Consider the following 19,625-nt stretch of genomic DNA (forward strand, 5'->3'; position numbering starts at 1 on the left):
AATTTGCTCCTATTATTAATTGTACTGCGTTCTCTTGGTATCTTTATTTGAAATAGCAGAAATGTAAGCTTAGAAGCCGACCCACTTTGGGTTTAGCACATGGATAGTGCATGCTGATTAGTGGCTAAATGTAGCCATCAATCAGCAAGTGCTACCCAGAATGCTGAACCAAAAGTGGGGCGGCTCCTAAGCTTACATTCCTGCTATTTCAAATAAAGATACCAAGAGAATGAAGTACAATTAATAATAGGAATAAATTAGAAAGTTGCTTAAAAGTGTATGCTCCGAGTCATGGAAGAAAAAATTTGGGTTTAATTTGGAGTCTTATCGTAAACTGTTTCTCACCGTGAGAGCTCAGACTGGCATAAGTTCATCATCATTTCATGATGTAGATAGAACATACAATTTTAAATAACTTTCCAATTAACTTCTATTGTCACATGTTCTTTGTTTTCTTGTTATCCATGGTTGAAAAGCAGGTGTGTGCAAGTGTCTGCAGCACCATATGGCAGCAGATGGTAGCACTATTTCCTGTCATGTAGTGCTTCAGGCATGTGCACGCTACCTACCTAGGCATCTCTTCAACAAAGAATAACATGAGACAAAGCAAATTTAATAATAGAAGTAAACTGGAAACTTTTTTAAAAATGTGTTTTCTATCTGAATCATGAAAGAAACATTTGGTTTTCATGTCCCTATAAGTCAGTTTTGTAGAGGGACACTACAGTCAACATTGAGCTTACATGATTCAGATACAGCAGGCAATTTTAAGCAACTTTACAATTTACTTCCATTATCAAAATGTGCTCAGTCTTTATCTGCACACTTTCTGAGTTCCTACTGAGCATGTGCACGAGTTCATAGTATATATGTATATACACCTGTGATTGGCTGATGGCTGTCACTTATCAAAGGGGGGCAGCAAATTGAAGGAAATGTTGAAATTTGTTAGGAAAAAATCTACTGCTTATGTAAAATTCAGAGTAAATGTTATTGCATTGTATTTCTATTATGCACTTGTTGATTATGCAATTACTCTGTATTTAATGGTCCTTTCCGTTTGATATTGCTTTAAATGCTTCAGCCTTGGTGACGGCACAGGAAGAGATTTGCGTAATCTGATTTGTCATTTTATGCTGAAATGTCACCGATCCACAGTATGTTCAGGAGAACAGACCTCAAAGAGTGTGTCATGCTCTCTCATAGTGTCTATTCACAGCTCTGCAGTACCCACCCCCCAGGAATAACATTGCACTAATCCCTCCAATGTCTAACTCTTTGAGTTGCACTAACAAAGATATGGTGGATATTCTTTAGGATACAGTCTCCTCTTCTTCAGTTACTATTCTATTGGTCATCCACTAGATCATTTTCATATTACTTGAAAATAGGCCATAGGGTCAAACTAACTGCCCTTGGCTAACCATATTACTCACGTCAGTAAAAGATTCCCTGCAGAATGGCAGCAAAGCCATTATTCTCTTTTACAATAATTGTTCACTCCAATATAACACACAACTTTGTTGAAGAAAGAAATCTTTATTAATCTTGATATTAATAATAATAATAATAATAATTATACTGGTAATCTTAATAACACTTTTGAAGCATACAGAGTGGGAGAGCAGGACATTTGAGCAAAATAATTGCATGTACAGCTGCAGGGAGATCAAATATATATTTATATACACCTGATATAGAAAAGTTTGTTCTGCTGTTTTTCATTTTAGTTTTCTTGTGATTTTACAGTATTTTTTTTTTCATAGCACACTGAGTATAAAGTGAACACGTAATGGTGTATGTGGCAAGCGGTATTGAGAGGGTAATACCTGGCGTATAGATAATCTATAATATAATATATATACAGGACTCTTATTGGCTCCCATTGCAGGGGTAGAGTCATCTTTGTACCAGTCCCTCAGAATCCTTGTTGCCTTTCTAAATCCTTTAATGCGCCAGGGGTGGTGTGTAAGCTCTAAGAGCAGTAGGTTTACATGGTTATATGTATATACATCCTGCAGTAGGATTAAGGACATATAATTTAAACACTGATGTCATTTCAATCCCAGCTTTCATGAGAGTCCAGAAGTGCTGTAGGGCTCCTCACTGATCTTATCTGGACCCTAAGATGGGGATAGCTGGTATGACAATTTAAGAATGTTACCTGGAATTTGGTAATCTCCTTCCATCAGTTTTAATGGATAATCCTCCAGGTAGTTCTTGATAGTGTAGCAATGCTTTACGTTAGTTATGTATCTCTCTGGCGGGTCACATTTGGTATATCAGTGATTATTTCCCAAAATCAGTGGGTTAATTTTTTTCCTAGACCACAAGGAATATAGTGTGTCTCTAGGGAGTGAGGGAGAGGGAATATTCATTTCGGTTTTCCTTTAAAGTGCTGTTTTCTTGGTGTACGTATAAATATATAAAAGAGGAAGCCCTTTGGAAAAAACAAAAAATAAAGCTGCTTTAAGCAGGCAAATGCTTCCAGCGGTGACTCCTCTTTCTGACCGTTACAATGGTTCTTCCTGTGCAGAGCTTCCCCCGACGGTACTGGTGACTGGACACCCCCTTTTGGCTGTCCTAGCAATGCCAGTGTCTATGGGGTCCTATCCGCCTTGTTTCTAGAGTCAGGTGCTCGGGAGAGACTTGTAAAAGGTTGGGTGCATAGTGACAAGTGTCGGAAGCAGAGCGGCGACCTGTGGCGGGCATAATCTTTCCCGTCTCTGCTGTCCGCATCCCCCCATTCAGCTGGGAGGTGGAAGCTCAGTTTGCAGATTTGGGTAGTTGGATGAGGGAGGAAGCTGTGAAGTGGACGCTGCTGGCCCTTTATCCAGCTTGTTCTGTGCAGTCTCTGTCCCCGCTCCCTCTACAGGGGGATAATAGGGGCTGGATGTAGTGCTACGCCTGGGTGAGAAGGGCTGAGAGTGGGAAGGTGAAGGGCATATGGACGGATTAGTTGATGCCTCTTTTACTCGTTTGCAGATTACATTTTCTTTACTGAAGTCTGTTAAATGTTTTTGCTCTGTGTGTTATGGGGTTGGTTCTGCAGATGTTCTCACTACAAGAAAAACAGAATATACGAAAAGGAAAAACAGAGAACCAGCAGTCTATAACGTACCTATGTATGAGGACAAAATTTTATATAAATGCTCTTCCAAATATATTCACACATACATATATACTGCAGATATAGGAAACCTCTGAATAGCGGCAATTAATATGAATATATATAAAATTATTTTTTTCCAATACACGAGGTTAATCTTTCTACATTATATATATATATATATATATATATGAAATGTTGAAAGATTAACCTCTGTGTATTGGTTTAAGATCTGTAGACCATTGTTAATATTTAATAGGATATGGAAGTGGCTCCTACAAATGTGTGTACAGTTCTTCTGCAAGGTTCTTATTGGTGACTGAGATTGATTAAAATCTCCTTCCAGTTGAGGGTAACATGCATAAATCTTCCAAAGATCTGCATGAATATGATTTAAATCAAAGTTAACCAGGTTCTAAATCAGTGTTTAACTGGCCTCTCTGGTTGGCAGGCACTCTATAGTCTGTCAGAGGCTGCATCATTCAAGACATTGTAGTCTCAGGGAGTTCATTGCTGGCAACGAATCACATTACTAGGGTATGTTTTTGCCTACAGTTAGACTAAAAAAACATTAAAAAAAATAATAATCTATAGTCTGACCTGGAACTGATAAATTCAGCATCATAGGACATTATACTCAAATGTTAAAGCACTTGAAAGTGATGCTTCATAGCTGTTATCACCTGAACATTGCTAGGTAAAAAAGAAAGATATGTTACCTCCAATATGGGTATCATATCCCTTTAATGCAGAGGTTAATATATTTTTAAGAACTATAATAGCCATCCAGAGTATTGATTTTATTTCTGGATGGGCCATGGTTCCCTGACTTGTATCAAACTCTAACTTAATGAATCACTTCCATGTCCCTTTAACATTTAACAAGGGTCCTCTAAATTCTAATTATGAAACAACACAAAAAGATGAAGCATTTTTTTAAACAGATTTATGCGTTCCAATGTTGGGACCATTTAATATACCACATTTTCTTTCTCACTATGATATGCCCAATATTTTTCTGTCCCACAAAATAAATACTATGTATATTTTTTGTGTGATTATAGCACCCAAACCTGCAAGTTTTTGTAAAAGAGCATCATAGCACACTTTAGTTAAAAACAATCAGAAAAAAATAGGGTGTAGAACTACACACATTCCACTAGAGGGTGCTAACATACTTAAAAAAAATTGAAGAGGTATAGCACCCACATTCGCTACTCCATGTTCTGTAAAAAAGAAAATACTAAAGACAAATTAAAAAGCAAGTGGTTCTCATAAATAACCAAGATAATAATTTTATAGAGTAAGGAAATAATTGAATTCAATTTCAGTTGTAGACTGTATGCTTTTAGGTAACTGTCCATAAGGATTTTGTATATGGCAGTGGCCGGATTAACTAAGAAAGGAAAAGATTCTCTAATGAGGGAACTGTTGCTCATTACCTCCCCCATAAATGGCAATCTCCTACCAAAAAGAGGGTACTATGCCCCTCTGTGTGCTTTACTAAAGGAGACAGAGGATTTTTGAAACAGCCTCTTCTCCATATCGAAAACCATCCAGGCATTTAGTGGTGCAATTGTGCATCATTACAGTGGGAACTTCTGCAAGTCAGAGGAGCATGCATCCACACATTCAAAAGAGGGAATCCCGGAATATCAAGGGTCCAATTATCAAAACATTGTCAAACATATACACAAACTTTTTCTTTAGCATTATATTCTATTGTATGTGTCCCTCCTTCACAGTCAGAATCCCATTTGGTAAGATAAACAGCTCTCAAACTAAACTTTGTCTTTCTACAATTCTAAAACTTGAGGAACCTCACAGAACTGACAAGAATTCTTAGATAACTTTAGTAAGCCAGAGAGGCTTAGAGGTGTGTAAGACTTCTCATTTGGAGCCCACTTCTCTAAATTAAGCCAGAAGGTAGAGATTACATCTCTCCCTCCATCTTTGAAGCCCAGCGGTGATCAACGTTCCCCAGGATGGTCTCTCATCATAATAAAATGTATAATAAAAAAAATACCTAAATGGCTTAAACGTATCAAATATACATTTGAAATGAAGTTGAAAAATATTGGACAAGTTATTGTTGAGAAAGAATAAGGGTACAGGCAATAAACTCATATATAGGATCTCTCACACAAATAAATATATTCACATATACACAGTATAAGTGTGAGTGCATGTATACATATAATACACACACTCACATTACTTTGCTATACGACAATTATCAAACAGTTTACAGAACTTAACAATGCCTCTATTTACAGAATGAGAAATATTCATTATATTATATACATATGTACAGAAGGTGTAGGGAGGGATATAATGATATAATTGTGTTAGGGAATGAAAATAAGAACAAACCTAATACCGGCTATTATTGAGTAAATTACATAGCTTAAGCCTAGAAAACACATTATTTCAGTTCCTCCCTTGTGGTGGCATTCCTAGTTTCCCGGCACAGGTGCTGGATTCTGTACCAGCTGCTGGTGAAATGGCCACAAAGCTTTAATAGGTTATGCCAGTCTTGGGAGATCTAATGATATAGACTGTTGCAGTGTCTTCATGAGCCTGGCCTTTATTTTATCCGTAAATCACATAACACATTCATTAATAGGCTGAGACTCTGTAACAGACAGGTAACTCATAAAGAAGCTTTTAGGTGTGCATAGTCCATGGTAAATTAGTTTCTTTGTTAACATTGGCCTGTTCCTCTATAAACAAGGGCTGACCAATGTTCATCCTTGAGGGCTGGAGAACAACCAGATTTTAAGGCTAACCCTTTATAAGCACAGGAGAGTCATTAGTAGATCAAGCTCTCATAGGGAAATTGCCAAACTCTTGTCTGTCTCCAGCTATTGAGTATAAACATTGGACAACTCATCTCCAAATCCAATAATACTTGAATTTGGTTTTCATCTGTTGACAAATATTTCAATCCCAGAGTTTCTCAAAGGTTTGGAGAGGATTGGGGAGTAGGACCAGTCATGTATGCAAAAAAGCTGTCTTTGAGCTTGGACAACACATATGCCAGGCTATTTTGCATCTACTTAAATAAGAAAGCTGCTAGTGGCACCATTTCTTTCTTTCAGAAAATCATCGGTATGGGAGTTTTAAAATATTCCATGCTCTGTAGTAAAAGTTTACACCAATCAGCTGTGAAATCACCTATGATATTTATAATACTTAGAAAGATTATATTCTCTTGGGAATATTAGACATTTTGAGCCATTAGAATCATATGACACCTGGTATGTTCCATGACAAGACATGGGGTTTTAGTTTAGGACTTGTATGTTGGCCATGCTCAAAGACAGATAAAGGGTAAGTGTAACATTTTAAAACATCATTAAAGGGTAGGTTACAAAATAGTGCCAGGAACATCCTGCACAGGTACACACACATGTGAAGGGTCAGCAGGGCTGAGGTAAAGGTATGTCCATCCAAGGAGGGGTCAGGGGGCAGCATTGGGTGTTCCTCATGTCCTGTGGACTCATCGCCCCTGGATATTTTTTTTTGTTTATTTTATTTAAGAACATTTTTTTAGATGAAATATATGGGGAGAATGATCACTTGCTAGTAGGGGGTGAATCGACTGTAAGTCCCTCTGTACAGGCTAGCCTGCAACATCAAAGATGAAAAACAGCCAATCAGTAATGGGAAAAAGAGACATTTCTCACCGTCCGCTCTTCTCTTGCTCAGGGATATGAGGTTTAATTGGCCCCAAGGGCTGAGGCTGAGAATTGACAGATGCATAAATGTGGTAACAAATTTAGCACACCATAGTTCCATTGATCTTCATCTCCAACCTGAATTCCACCCATTTCTCCTGGCCTGAAAATCCATCTCTCTTCCACTCCTGTTTCACCCACACCCCCTTACATTTTTTAAATTTTTAACCCAGTTTATATGCTTCTGGGTTATCTACTATATTCTCTACTACCCTGCCCAGGCTGTTAAACACCCGTATGCTTTGCAAGAGAAGAGAAATGGTGGGAAAAAGCAAAATTAAATAAAAAAAAATAAAAACTAAATAAAATCCCAAAGCAGATTCTTCAAAACTTGTAAAGAGCAAAACAGAGAAAGGAAAGATGGATATGAGTGGAGAGGTGAGAGATGGATGTGGAGATGTAAGAAACCCACAGCATCACAGGAAAGTGGGCACTTAACATACGGTTAATGATGGCTTTTAGCTAGCGGCTGCGCTGGGAAAGCTCAATGGAGTGAAATTTTTTGGAAATTCCCTGGGAAATGATAGGCACATCCACAACATATATGCATTTCTTCCACTTGCAGGTGAATGTTGCTTGCGATTAGATTTTATTTATTTTCTGGTGATAAAATCGAAGATTTGACTCTGACAGAGCCTCACACGCCTCGGGTGTGGGTTGCCATGTAAATATAAATATTTTCATCTTTGATGCTGTTATCAGGCTAGCTAAAAACAAACATTAAGGATGACTGTGTGTTGGATTCCTGTCATGTTCTTGAATTTTCCTGGGGATCGAGAAGCTCTGTCTGCAGGATCTACCTGAGGGCTTGACCTCTTCACTGCAGGAGTGTTGGAATAATCCAAGCGGCTCAACCAGTGAAGAGGTGGAATTAAGAAAGCCACGAAGACCAATTCTATCTTCTGAAGGATGGATCAGAGGCATTAGGACCTCTGCTGCCAATTGCTCTGTAAGGGATTGGCAGTAAAGGGGTTAAACACAAAAAAGGAGGAACCTTCAGAAAACCAGTTTATCTTTATCACATCAAGCAAGGGCCAGACAGGACAGATCCGTTGTACTATAAAAGATTCACAGTAGCAGCTGATTTGAGATTCATCATTTGTAACAAAGCCAAGAAGGAATGTTATACAAAACACATCACTGCTGGATTTGTGTCTCATTTTTTGTCACTTTTAGCTGTCTACTATATCAAACACTAGGTATTATTTAAATGAAAAAATGTGGTTCTAATTAGTTCCAGAAATAATCTAATTGTAAAATTGGTTTATTAGTAAATAAATGGAAAACATTTACATTTAGGTACAGTTATAATTGCATTAATATAAGGATATTAGTCCTGTCTGCCCCATTTGCTTCTGTTTGGATTTTTTGTCCTGTACATGTATGAGGGTTCTGTAGGTGTTATATAGACAGGAGATGCATTTAAATGCTCTTACTTACCATTGTTCCTATGCTGTATGTGGCTGCAGGCCCAATGGTGTGATGATAGGGATCTGCTGCTGCGTACACTCTGCCGTAACTACAAGAAGAGATCCATGTATTAGCTGCTGTCTGAGAATATATGGACTGTGTATACTGAGAAGATGCAGCGATAAAGTGCTCTGAAACTCACTTAGTTGTTAATATGTTACAATTATTACCTGTATACTGTATCCCTGTGCTCACTGCCTGCATACTGTGTCATGCTGGTCATTGCCTGCATAGTGTAACCTACTGACAATAACCTGCATACTGTATCCCGATGGTCATTGCCTATATACTGTAACCCACTATCAATAACATGCATAATGTGTCTTGATGGCCATTACCTGTGTACTGCATACTTGCAGCCTTTACCTACATACTATGTCATGCTGGTCATTGCCTGTATACTGTAACCCCCTCACCATAACCTGCATACTGTAACCCATCTCACCATAACCTGCATACTGTAACCCACTCACCATAACCTGCATACTGTAACCCCCTCACCATAACCTGCATACTGTAACCCATCTCACCATAACCTGCATACTGTAACCCCCTCACCATAACCTGCATACTGTAACCCCCTCACCATAACCTGCATAGTGTAACCCCCTCACCATAACCTGCATACTGTAACCCCCTCACCATAACCTGCATAGTGTAACCCACTCACCATAACCTGTATAGTGTAACCCACTCACCATAACCTGCATACTGTGCCCAGATGACCATTAACTGTTTAGTGCATATTTGCAGCCTTTACCTACATACTGTGTCATGCTGGCCATTGCCTGTATACTGTAACCCCTCACCATAACCTGCATACTGTAACCCATCTCACCATAACCTGCATACTGTAACCCACTCACCATAACCTGCATACTGTGCCCAGATGACCATTAACTGTTTAGTGCATATTTGCAGCCTTTACCTACATACTGTGTCATGCTGGCCATTGCCTGTATACTGTAACCCCCTCACCATAACCTGCATACTGTAACCCATCTCACCATAACCTGCATACTGTAACCCATCTCACCATAACCTGCATACTGTAACCCACTCACCATAACCTGCATACTGTAACCCACTCACCATAACCTGCATACTGTAACCCCCTCACCATAACCTGCATACTGTAACCCACTCACCATAACCTGCATACTGTGCCCAGATGACCATTAACTGTTTAGTGCATATTTGCAGCCTTTACCTACATACTGTGTCATGCTGGCCATTGCCTGTATACTGTAACCCCCTCACCATAACCTGCATACTGTAACCCATCTCACCATAACCTGCATACTGTAACCCATCTCACCATAACCTGCATACTGTAACCCACTCACCATAACCTGCATACTGTAACCCACTCACCATAACCTGCATACTGTAACCCCCTCACCATAACCTGCATACTGTAACCCACTCACCATAACCTGCATACTGTAACCCACTCACCATAACCTGCATACTGTAACCCACTCACCATAACCTGCATACTGTAACCCCCTCACCATAACATGCATACTGTAACCCACTCACCATAACCTGCATACTGTAACCCACTCACCATAACCTGCATACTGTAACCCCCTCACCATAACCTGCATACTGTAACCCACTCACCATAACCTGCATACTGTAACCCCCTCACCATAACCTATACACTGCATTCTACTGGGCATTGTCTCCATACTGTGTCCTACTGGCCATTACCTGCTAATAACATTACCTCTTGGCCATTACCATTCTGCATGCTGTGCCCTGCTGGCTGTTTTCTGTACAGTGTGTCACTGGCTAGACCTGAGTGACTTCATTCATCTCTCTGCACTGCCTCTGCTCTGTCTGTGGCTTGAAGTTATGTGTTGTTATCACTAAGATGTATCTGTGATACCTGTGTCTATTCTGTTACTTTCATAAAGTATTCAGTGCTACTTTAAAGGGACATTGTACACTCGATTTCTTTGCATAACTGTTTTGTAGGTGATCCATTTATACAGCCCCTCTTGGAGTGTTTTTGTATCAATCTATAGTTTTGCATATTTTTCTAATAACATTGTGCTGATTTTCGGACTCCTAACCAAGCCCCAAAGTATAAGATGTATACTGATGTTTACAGATTCCTGCTGCTTCTGTTTGTCTAAAAAGGGTATTTTCATATGCGGGGGGGGGGGGGGGGTGTCTGCTCTTCCAGATTTCCCAGCCCCTTCCACTTGGTGTCCCTGCCTACTCTCATCAACAGTGCTAAACTGAGAGAAAGTATGTTTTAAAAAAGTTTTACACTGGATTTTTAGATCAGTATCTGTGCATATTATTTTGTATAATAGTGTCTATTACATACAATTATATGAAAATTGGTATATACTGTCCCTTTAACCTGTCAGCCCCTTCCTTTAGTACTTGGCAATGACCTCCAGAAGCTTAAACAGTTTCTATGTCATTTATTCCTAGTGAGTAGCACCCGCACTGCATAACACCTTGAGCTTGGTTGTGACTGTAGTGGGAGGGGATTACATGAGTGGGGGTCCCCTGAGAGGTATTATTTAGTTATAGGTGTAAGATTAGGGAATCTTTTGGGAAGGATGCAGTGTCTGCAGTGGGTAGGAATTGTGAACAGTGAACAGGGATAGTCTTAGGGGGTAGCAGTGGAGTTTTTTTTGGGTAGTCAGGGCTAAAAGCGACATGAAACTGCTGGGTACAACTACAGTAGCAGGGTTACTACTCATCATTGCTACTGGTTTCCCTCCTGTACCTGCAGCTCTCATTGAAGCAGTTTCTCATTTTGCCTCTTACAGAATCTAATTGGTAAAGCTCTGCATCTTATACTGGGTGCCGCCATTTTGTAGCTTGCGTATTGTTGCATCCTGTGATAAGAGCAGTGCACTTTCATAGATCTGCTTTTTCACAGCTGTACTTTTCATTTCAGTTTAGCTCACATATTAGAGAGCAGAAGTGTTAACTTTTTTGTAGTTTTTTTGCAGTTAAAAAGCTAAATAAAAAGTTAAAAAACAAATATACGCTCCAAGATGGCGACACCCAGTGTGAAGATCCAGAGCCTCACTAACTAAGGCCTAGATTTTGAGTTTGGCGGTAGCCGTGAAAACCAGTGTTAGAGGCTCCTAACGTTGGTTTTAGGCTACCGCCGGTATTTGGAGTCAGTCAGGAAAGGGTCTAACGCTCACTTTCCAGCCGCGATTTTTCCATACCGCAGATCCCCTTACGTCAATTGCGTATCCTATCTTTTCAATGGGATCTTTCTAACTCCGGTATTTAGAGTCGTGTCTGAAGTGAGCGTTAGAATTCTAACGACAAAACTCCAGCCGCAGAAAAAAGTCAGTAGTTAAGAGCTTTCTGGGCTAACGCCGGTTCATAAAGCTCTTAACTACTGTGCTCTAAAGTTCACTAACACCCATAAACTACCTATGTACCCCTAAACCGAGGCCCCCCCACATCGCCGCCACTCTAATAAATTTTTTAACCCCTAATCAGGCGGACCGCCACCTACGTTATACTTATGTACCCCTAATCTGCTGCCCCTAACACCGCCGACCCCTATATTATATTTATTAACCCCTAATCTGCCGCCCCCGCTATCGCTGACCCCTGCATATTATTATTAACCCCTAATCTGCCGTCCGCACGCCGCTGCCGCCAGCTACATTATAGCTATATTAGGATTTATTTTACAGGTAAGTATTTAGCTTTAAATAGGAATAATTTATTTAATAAGAGTTAATTGAATTCCTTAGATTTAGATTATATTTAATTTAGGGGGGTGTTAGTGTTAGACTTAGCTTTAGGGGTTAATACATTTATTAGAATAGCGGTGAGCTCCAGTCGGCAGATTAGGGGTTAATGTTTGAAGTTAGGTGTCGGCGATGTTAGGGAGGGCAGATTAGGGGTTAATACTATTTATTATAGGGTTAGTGAGGCGGATTAGGGGTTAATAACTTTATTATAATAGCGGTGCGGTCCGCTCGGCAGATTAGGGGTTAATAAGTGTAGGCAGGTGGAGGCGACGTTGTGGGGGGCAGATTAGGGGTTAATAAATATAATATAGGGGTCGGCGGTGTTAGGGGCAGCAGATTAGCGGTACATAGGGATAATGTAAGTAGCGGCGGTTTACGGAGCGGCAGATTAGGGGTTAAAAATAATATGCAGGGGTCAGCGATAGCGGGGGCGGCAGAATAGGGGTTAATAAGTGTAAGGTTAGGGGTGTTTAGACTCGGGGTACATGTTAGAGTGTTAGGTGCAGACGTAGGAAGTGTTTCCTCATAGACAACAATGGGGCTGCGTTAGGAGCTGAACGCGGCTTTTTTGCAGGTGTTAGTTTTTTTTCCAGCTCAAACAGCCCCATTGTTTTCTATGGGGCAATCGTGCACGAGCACGTTTTTGAAGCTGACCGCGTCCGTAAGCAACTCTGGTATCGAGAGTTGCAGTGGCGGTAAATATGCCTGTACGCTCCCTTTTTGGAGCCTAACGCAGCCATTCTGTGAACTCTCAATACCAGAGGTATTTAAAAGGTGCGGCCAGAAAAAAGCCAGCGTTAGCTACGCGGGTCGTTACCGACAAAACTCTAAATCTAGCCGTAATACTTGTAAGGTAAAACAAGGGAATGAATTTGAAGACAGCTGCAAGCAGGAAAGAAAAACAATAGCATGGTTTAGTAGCAGGCTTTTAATGATCCTAGTGGCTAATGGGTAAGTTTAAAAAAATATTTTTGCTGGTCTATCCTGGTTAAGGGTTAAATTAGATCACTTCTAGTCAGGCCTGCCCTTTGGGCAGGGCGAGAGGGGCCCCCATCGAGGGTCTCGTGCTTTGGGGGGCTCCGCACTTTCAGTGGTGAAGGTATAATAAGGTGCAATGTTTATCCTGAAGAAAGGTTTATGGTATAAGGAGATGGAATATATACTGTTAATCTCTGTAAAGGTAACACTGGATGTTGGGAAAGGGGTGAGCCATACAGGGGCAGAGCATAGAGGGGGAGCGGAATAAGAGAGCTGTGCTGTGGCGCCCTGCAAATATGTCTTGCCCAGGGGCCCCCAAATGCTAATAATGTTCCTGGCTCTAGTGGTGCCGGGTAAGGGTTAATTAGACCAGTTCTAGTGATGCCAGGTAAGGGTTAATTAAGATGGATAACCTGGTGGTGGTAATACTGGTGTAGGATCTCATTTGACATTAAATATCACTATTTAATCTTTTTTAAAGTCTTATTTTTACTTTAATGTTTGTATTTTATTACTAGCTTACATTGGTGTTCTAAAAACCCCCATAAAGAGCAATCTAACAATGAGGAAAAAAGGTTTTAAGAGACTGGAGATGCAGATAACAATGTAGCCTTTTTTATTGTATAACACCATCCTTAAAGAGACATGAAACACAAAAAAATTATTTCATGATTTAGGTAGAACATACAATTTTAAACAACTTTCCAGTTTACTTCTATTATCAAATTTGTTTCATTTATTTGGTATCATTTGTTAAAGGAGCTGTAATGCACAGTATGCACTACTGATTTCTAACTGAACACATGGGTGAGCCAATGACAATCGGTATATATATGTAGCCACCAATCAGCTGCTAGAACCTAGATTCTTTTTCTGCTCCTTAGCTTACATAGATAAACCTTTCAGCAAAAGATAAAAAGAGAAGGAAGCAAATTAAATAATGGAAGTAAATTGGAAAGTTGTTTAAAATTGTATCCTCTGTCTAAACATGAGTGTCTAATTGCCGGAAACAACAGTTATGAAGCAGCGGTCTTAAGACTGCTGCTCCATAACTGGTACGCCTGCTCTGAGGCTGCGGACATCAATCCGCCCGATCCTATATGATTGGGCTGATTGACACCCCCTGCTAGCAGCCGATTGCAGGGGCCGGTATTGCACAAGCAGTTCACAAGAACTGCTTGTGCAATGATAAATGCCGACAGCGTATGCTGTATGATCCGCTGAGAGGACCAATGATAAATAGGCCCCATAGACACTAGTCATACTATTTTATTTTTCCATAAGACAAATTAACAGGGATTCCAGGATGTTTCCTAAATGATAAAATTTATGCCACGTGCACGAGTTATGTGAACCACTTTGAAACGTAACCTAGAATTTTGTCAATCCATAAAGGTATCTGCACACACACAGTCAAGCTCTGACATAAGATACACATAACCACATATACAAATGAACTTAGATGCAAAGGCACAGGACACATAAATACAGAACCCTCTACATGCACAGATCTGCAGAAATAAGAACTTGAAAAGGAGGACGACTCACCCACACACCTATAGACACAATCTATAAACTAGCCAAAGTAGGATACGACACTTAGATACCTGTACAGTTTAATCCGTACGTTGTTGAGTCAAGGGGCTGGAAATTTACTATAGTTCACCAGCCCTGGACTAGTAAGAACTTTCAGCAGACAAGTTTGTTTTTTTATCTTTTTTAACACTAAGAAGACTAAGAAAAGTATTTCTCTTGACTAGTAACTTTCCCCCGACTTGTAAGCAATACCGATGACACAAAAATAGACAAAAAATGGCACACAGAGTTTTGTTCCCATTTACTAGAAGATACATGTACACAACTTCTTTGTGGGGATTAATACACAGTTATCTAGGTTCAGTAATGCAAAAATTGCATGTTCTAAAAGGCGAGAGTGTCATTTTTAGCATTAGCTAAGTTTACCACATTATTTCCAGTCCATTAAAAAACACTTTCTGGATAGGTCAGTGCATGATAATTAGATTTATCTATTTCAACAGTCTTGAACACTAAGACAATGTATTTGGCTTCTTAAGCACAGTATATATTGCCTGGCTGCACAGCTTGTTTTTCAAATGTTGTTTCCAGGTTAAAAAAAAAAAGAAGACTAAAATACAGCTCAAGACACACTTTTAAACTATGAAACTAGTACAACATCTAAAAAAAAAACCCATCACAGTATTCATTCATTATCGCAATTAAGTGCTTTGATGTCAATTATACAATGATATAGCTCCTTCTGGGAGGAGTTTAAGGTGTTCTATGTGCAGAGCAATAACCAGTGGGGGTGGATTTATGGATGATCTGTGGGTCATGACATATTCTGGGAGGAGTTTAAGGTGTTCTATGTGCAGAGCAATAACCAGTGGGGGTGGATTTATGGATGATCTGTGGGTCGTGGGTGGGGTTAAGGCAGATTCTTGTTTAATTTGTAAAATAGGACATTTTAAGGAAAGGGAAAGCTCAAGAGGGACATTTGGGAGCTCTTCAAATTAAGCAAAATTATATGAGCAGCATGGTTGCTATAATATATTATTAGTAAAGTCATACAAACTGCAATCAAACCAACCAACACTCACCAGCAATACTGAATCAACTGGCTGTCATGTTTATTCTGCATACAAATAGGTTTGCAGGAAACCTACGAACCCTTACACTTTTTAATGCGTTTACTCAATCCAAGCACAAGAAAAACTGATTTTCCTGTTGCAGCAAAGTTGTAATTCAGGCCGCTTCAATGATTAAAATGGCTGCTCTTCTAATGCAGTGATTTTCAACCACTGTGCCGCGGCACACTAGTGTGCCGTGAGAGATCGTCAGGTGTGCCGCCATGACAGAGGCAGACTGACCGGCTCATCAGGCAGACGGCATCATTTACAACATGACATATTCACATTCATTCACAAAGAATCATTATGGTTGTTTGTGAATGAATGACAATATGTCATGTATTGTAAATGAATTATTAGGTGAGCGGCCGCCCTGCTTTGAGCAGAGTAGGCTCATTATGCAGGTGGCAGTACAGTCGGAAGTTGTTTCTGCTTAAACATGTTAATTTGTTCAGCTTGGTGAAGGGCGGGATTTACAGCTGACATTGGCCGGCTCTCTCCGCAGGTTCCGTCTCCTGTCTACTACTTGCTGGGAACCAGGTGAGGTTAACAGGGCCTATTAACCCATTATGATAATGTCCTTAATTTAATAAAGTGCTAGGTATCCAGATCCAAAAACAAAAATCCAGATTGCAAACCAATACGAACTCACAAATATTTCATAACCTTTATCTGAGCATGTATGCTTATGTTACGTTACAACGGTTACAATATAAAAAACAGATTTACCTATATTTGTAATGCAGTCATATTGTAATTTTAAGTATTTTATGAATAAAGAAAAAACAAACTCAGTAAGGATAGTGATGTACCTAAAAAAAGAAAGTAAATTGTACTAAATAAATAATTTCCATGTCAAATCTCCTCAGATGCACACAACAAGAGTTGTCCCCCTTTAAAGCTAATTAACAGAAACCCAACATCCCACCTTTTTTCAAGTAATAGAAGTACCCCCAAATAATACTGGACAGCATTTTTATGTAAAAAGCACTGAATGAAAATAGGAAAGAAGTAAGCTTTATGACTACTGCTAGGCCGGGAACCAAGCCATGATATGCAGCTAATTACAGTAAGTACAATAAAACTTACTATGAAATTCATGCTGAAAAAAATTATTTTAAAAACCAAAACATTAAGCAGAAATTTTGTATTGCAGATGGGTACAGATTAATAGAGATTAGGAAGCACCTAGGAAAAAGCGTCTGTCGCTCTGATATAAGAGTGTCCTAGCCCACCCTAAAAAACAACCAAATAACAACAGAATATCAAAGCGCCTTAGAAGCTTAAACCATATTCATACAATATAAATAAAAACAAAATTTATGCTTAACTGATAAATTTATTTATTTCTTGACACAGTGAGTCCACGAATCATCATCAATTACTGTTAGGAATATCATTACTGGCCAGCAGGAGGAGGCAAAGAGCACCACAGCAAAGCTGTTTAATATCACTCCCCTACCCACAATCCCCCAGTCATTCGACCAAAGGGAAAGGAGAGAAAGGAAGTAACACTAGGTGCAGAGGTGCCTGAGGTTTATATAAAAAGAAACTGTCTGAATACAGAGCGGACCGTGGACTCACCATGTCAAGAAATAAATAAATTTATCAGGTAAGCATAAATTTTGTTTTCTTTCACAGTGAGTCCACGGATCATCATCAATTACAGTTGGGAACCAATACCCAAGCCAGAGGACACAGATGATAAGGGAGGGACAAGATAGGAACCTAAACAGAAGGCACCACTGCTTGAAGAACTTTTCTCCCAAAAGAAGCCTCAGCCGCGGCAAAAGTATCAAATTTATAGAATTTGGAAAAAGTGTGCAAAGATGACCAAGTTGCAGCCTTGCAAATCTGTTCCACAGAAGCTTCATTTTTGAAGGCCCAGGAAGAAGAAAAATCCCTTGTGGAATGAGCTGTGATTTTCTCAGGAGGTTGCTGTCCAGCAGTCTCATATGCCAAGCGAATAACGCTCTTCAGCCAAAGGGAAAGTGAAGTAGCCGTAGCTTTCTGACCCTTGCGTTTTCCAGAAAATCAAACAAACAATGCAGAAGACTGACGAAAGTCCTTAGTTGCCTGCAAATAAAAACATAAATTATGCTTACCTGATAATTTTATTTCCATCGAGGGGAGGAGAGTCCACGGCTTCATTCATTACTAGTGGGAATTAAGAACCTGGCCACCAGGAGGAGGCAAAGACACCCGGCCAAAGGCTTAAATACCTCCCCCACTCCCCTCATCCCCCAGTCATTCTGCCGAGGGAACAAGGAACAGTAGGAGAAAAATCAGGGTATAAATGGTGCCAGAAGAGAATATAAAATTTAGGTCCGCCCATCGGAGCTACGGACGGGGGCCGTGGACTCACCTCCCCGGATGGAAATACAATTTTCAGGTAAGCATAATTTATGTTTTCCATCTAAAGGGGAGGAGAGTCCATGGCTTCATTCATTACTAGTGGGAACATATACCCAAGCTCTAGAGGACACTGAATGAAACCGGGAGGGTAAAAGGCGGACCCTTAATCTGAGGGCACCACAGCCTGTAGAACCTTTCTCCCAAAAACCGCTTCCGCAGAAGTAAAAACGTTAAATTTGTAAAACTTAGTGAAGGTGTGAGAGGACCAGGTAGCAAGGAGGACCAGGTAGCTGCCTTGCAAATCTGCTCCATAGAAGCCTCATTCTTGAAGGCCCAAGATGAAGCTTCCGCTCTAGTGGAATGAGCTGTAATCCTCTTGGTCATAGGCCAAGTGGATAGGCCAAGTGGATCAGGCTCCTCAGCCAAAAAGACAAAGAAGTAGCAGAAGCCCTCTGACCCCTGCGCTTCCCTGAATACATGACAATAAGAGTTAGATTGTCTGAAATCTTTTGTGGCCTGAAGATAAAATTTTAAGGCACAAACCACGTCCAGATTATGAAGAAACCTCTCCTTAGGAGAAGAAGGGTTAGGACATAAAGAAGGAACAACTATCTCCTGATTGATGTTGCGATTAGACACCACCTTGGGGAGAAACCCCACACCAGTGCGAAGAACAGCCTTATCCGCATGAAACACCAGATAAGAGGTCTCATATTGCAAGGCCGCGAGCTCAGAAACTCTGTGTGCCAATACAATGGCCAACAGAAAGAGAACCTTCCATGATAGAATCTTTACGTCAAGAGAATACATAGGTTCAAACTGAACCTTCTGCAAGACCTTAAGTACCAAGTTTAAGCTCCAAGGGGGAGCAGACTGCTTAGACAGGCCTGATTCGATATAGAGCCTGAACAAAGAAGTGTATGTTAGGGAGATCAGCAAGTCTCCTGTGTAACAGAACCGATAAAGCCGAAATTTGCCCCTTTAGGGAACTAGCGGCGAGACCGTTCTCCAATCCATCTTGAAGAAAGGACAAAATCCTGGATACTCTCACCCTGTGCCAAGGGTAGCCATGAGTCTCACACCAGGACAAGTAAGTCCTCCACACCTTATGATAGATGCAGTGAGTGACCGGCTTTCTTGCCTGAACCAGAGTGTCAATCACATTTTCCGCAAAACCCTTTTTGCCAAGACTAAGCATTCAATCTGCATGCAGTCAGTCCAGAGAATCGAGATTTTGATGTTGAAATGGACCCTGTTCCTGCAGATCCCTGCGACAGGGTAACCTTCACGGCGGAGTGGATGACATCCCCACCAGATCCGCAAACCACGTCCTACTTGGCTATGAAGGAGCAATCAGAATGGAAGACGCTCTCTCCTGCTTTATACGCCCCACAACACGAGGAAGAAGCGGTAATGGAGGGAATATGAATACTAGACCGAACCCCCAAGGCATCGCCAATGCATCTATTAGCTTCGTCTGGGGGTCCCTCAACCTCGATCCGTATCGGGGAAGCTTGCAGTTCAGTCTGGACGCCATGAGATCGATCTCTGGCGTCCCCCATCTGAGACAGATCTG

The 19,625-nt window shown here is 40.4% G+C and overlaps 1 protein-coding gene across 2 annotated transcripts in view; it reads right to left on the reverse strand.

The window, feature by feature from the left end:
• Window positions 1-1,519: 1,519 nt before the first annotated feature.
• Window positions 1,520-19,625, reverse strand: part of RBFOX3 (RNA binding fox-1 homolog 3) — a 165,007-nt gene continuing 146,901 nt past the window's right edge. The window contains exons 12-13 of one of the 2 annotated variants that reach the window (XM_053706376.1): window positions 8,290-8,368; window positions 1,520-3,061 (exon numbers count right to left, since the gene is read on the reverse strand). In XM_053706376.1, the coding sequence (XP_053562351.1) occupies window positions 3,059-3,061; window positions 8,290-8,368 (82 nt within the window). In that variant the 3' untranslated portion in view covers window positions 1,520-3,058. Of the gene's footprint in view, window positions 3,062-5,680; window positions 6,740-8,289; window positions 8,369-19,625 lie in introns of those variants that run through there. The other variant, XM_053706368.1, reaches the window with a different exon arrangement.

This window comes from Bombina bombina, chromosome 1, assembly GCF_027579735.1.
Source record: "Bombina bombina isolate aBomBom1 chromosome 1, aBomBom1.pri, whole genome shotgun sequence".
NCBI lineage: Eukaryota > Metazoa > Chordata > Amphibia > Anura > Bombinatoridae > Bombina > Bombina bombina.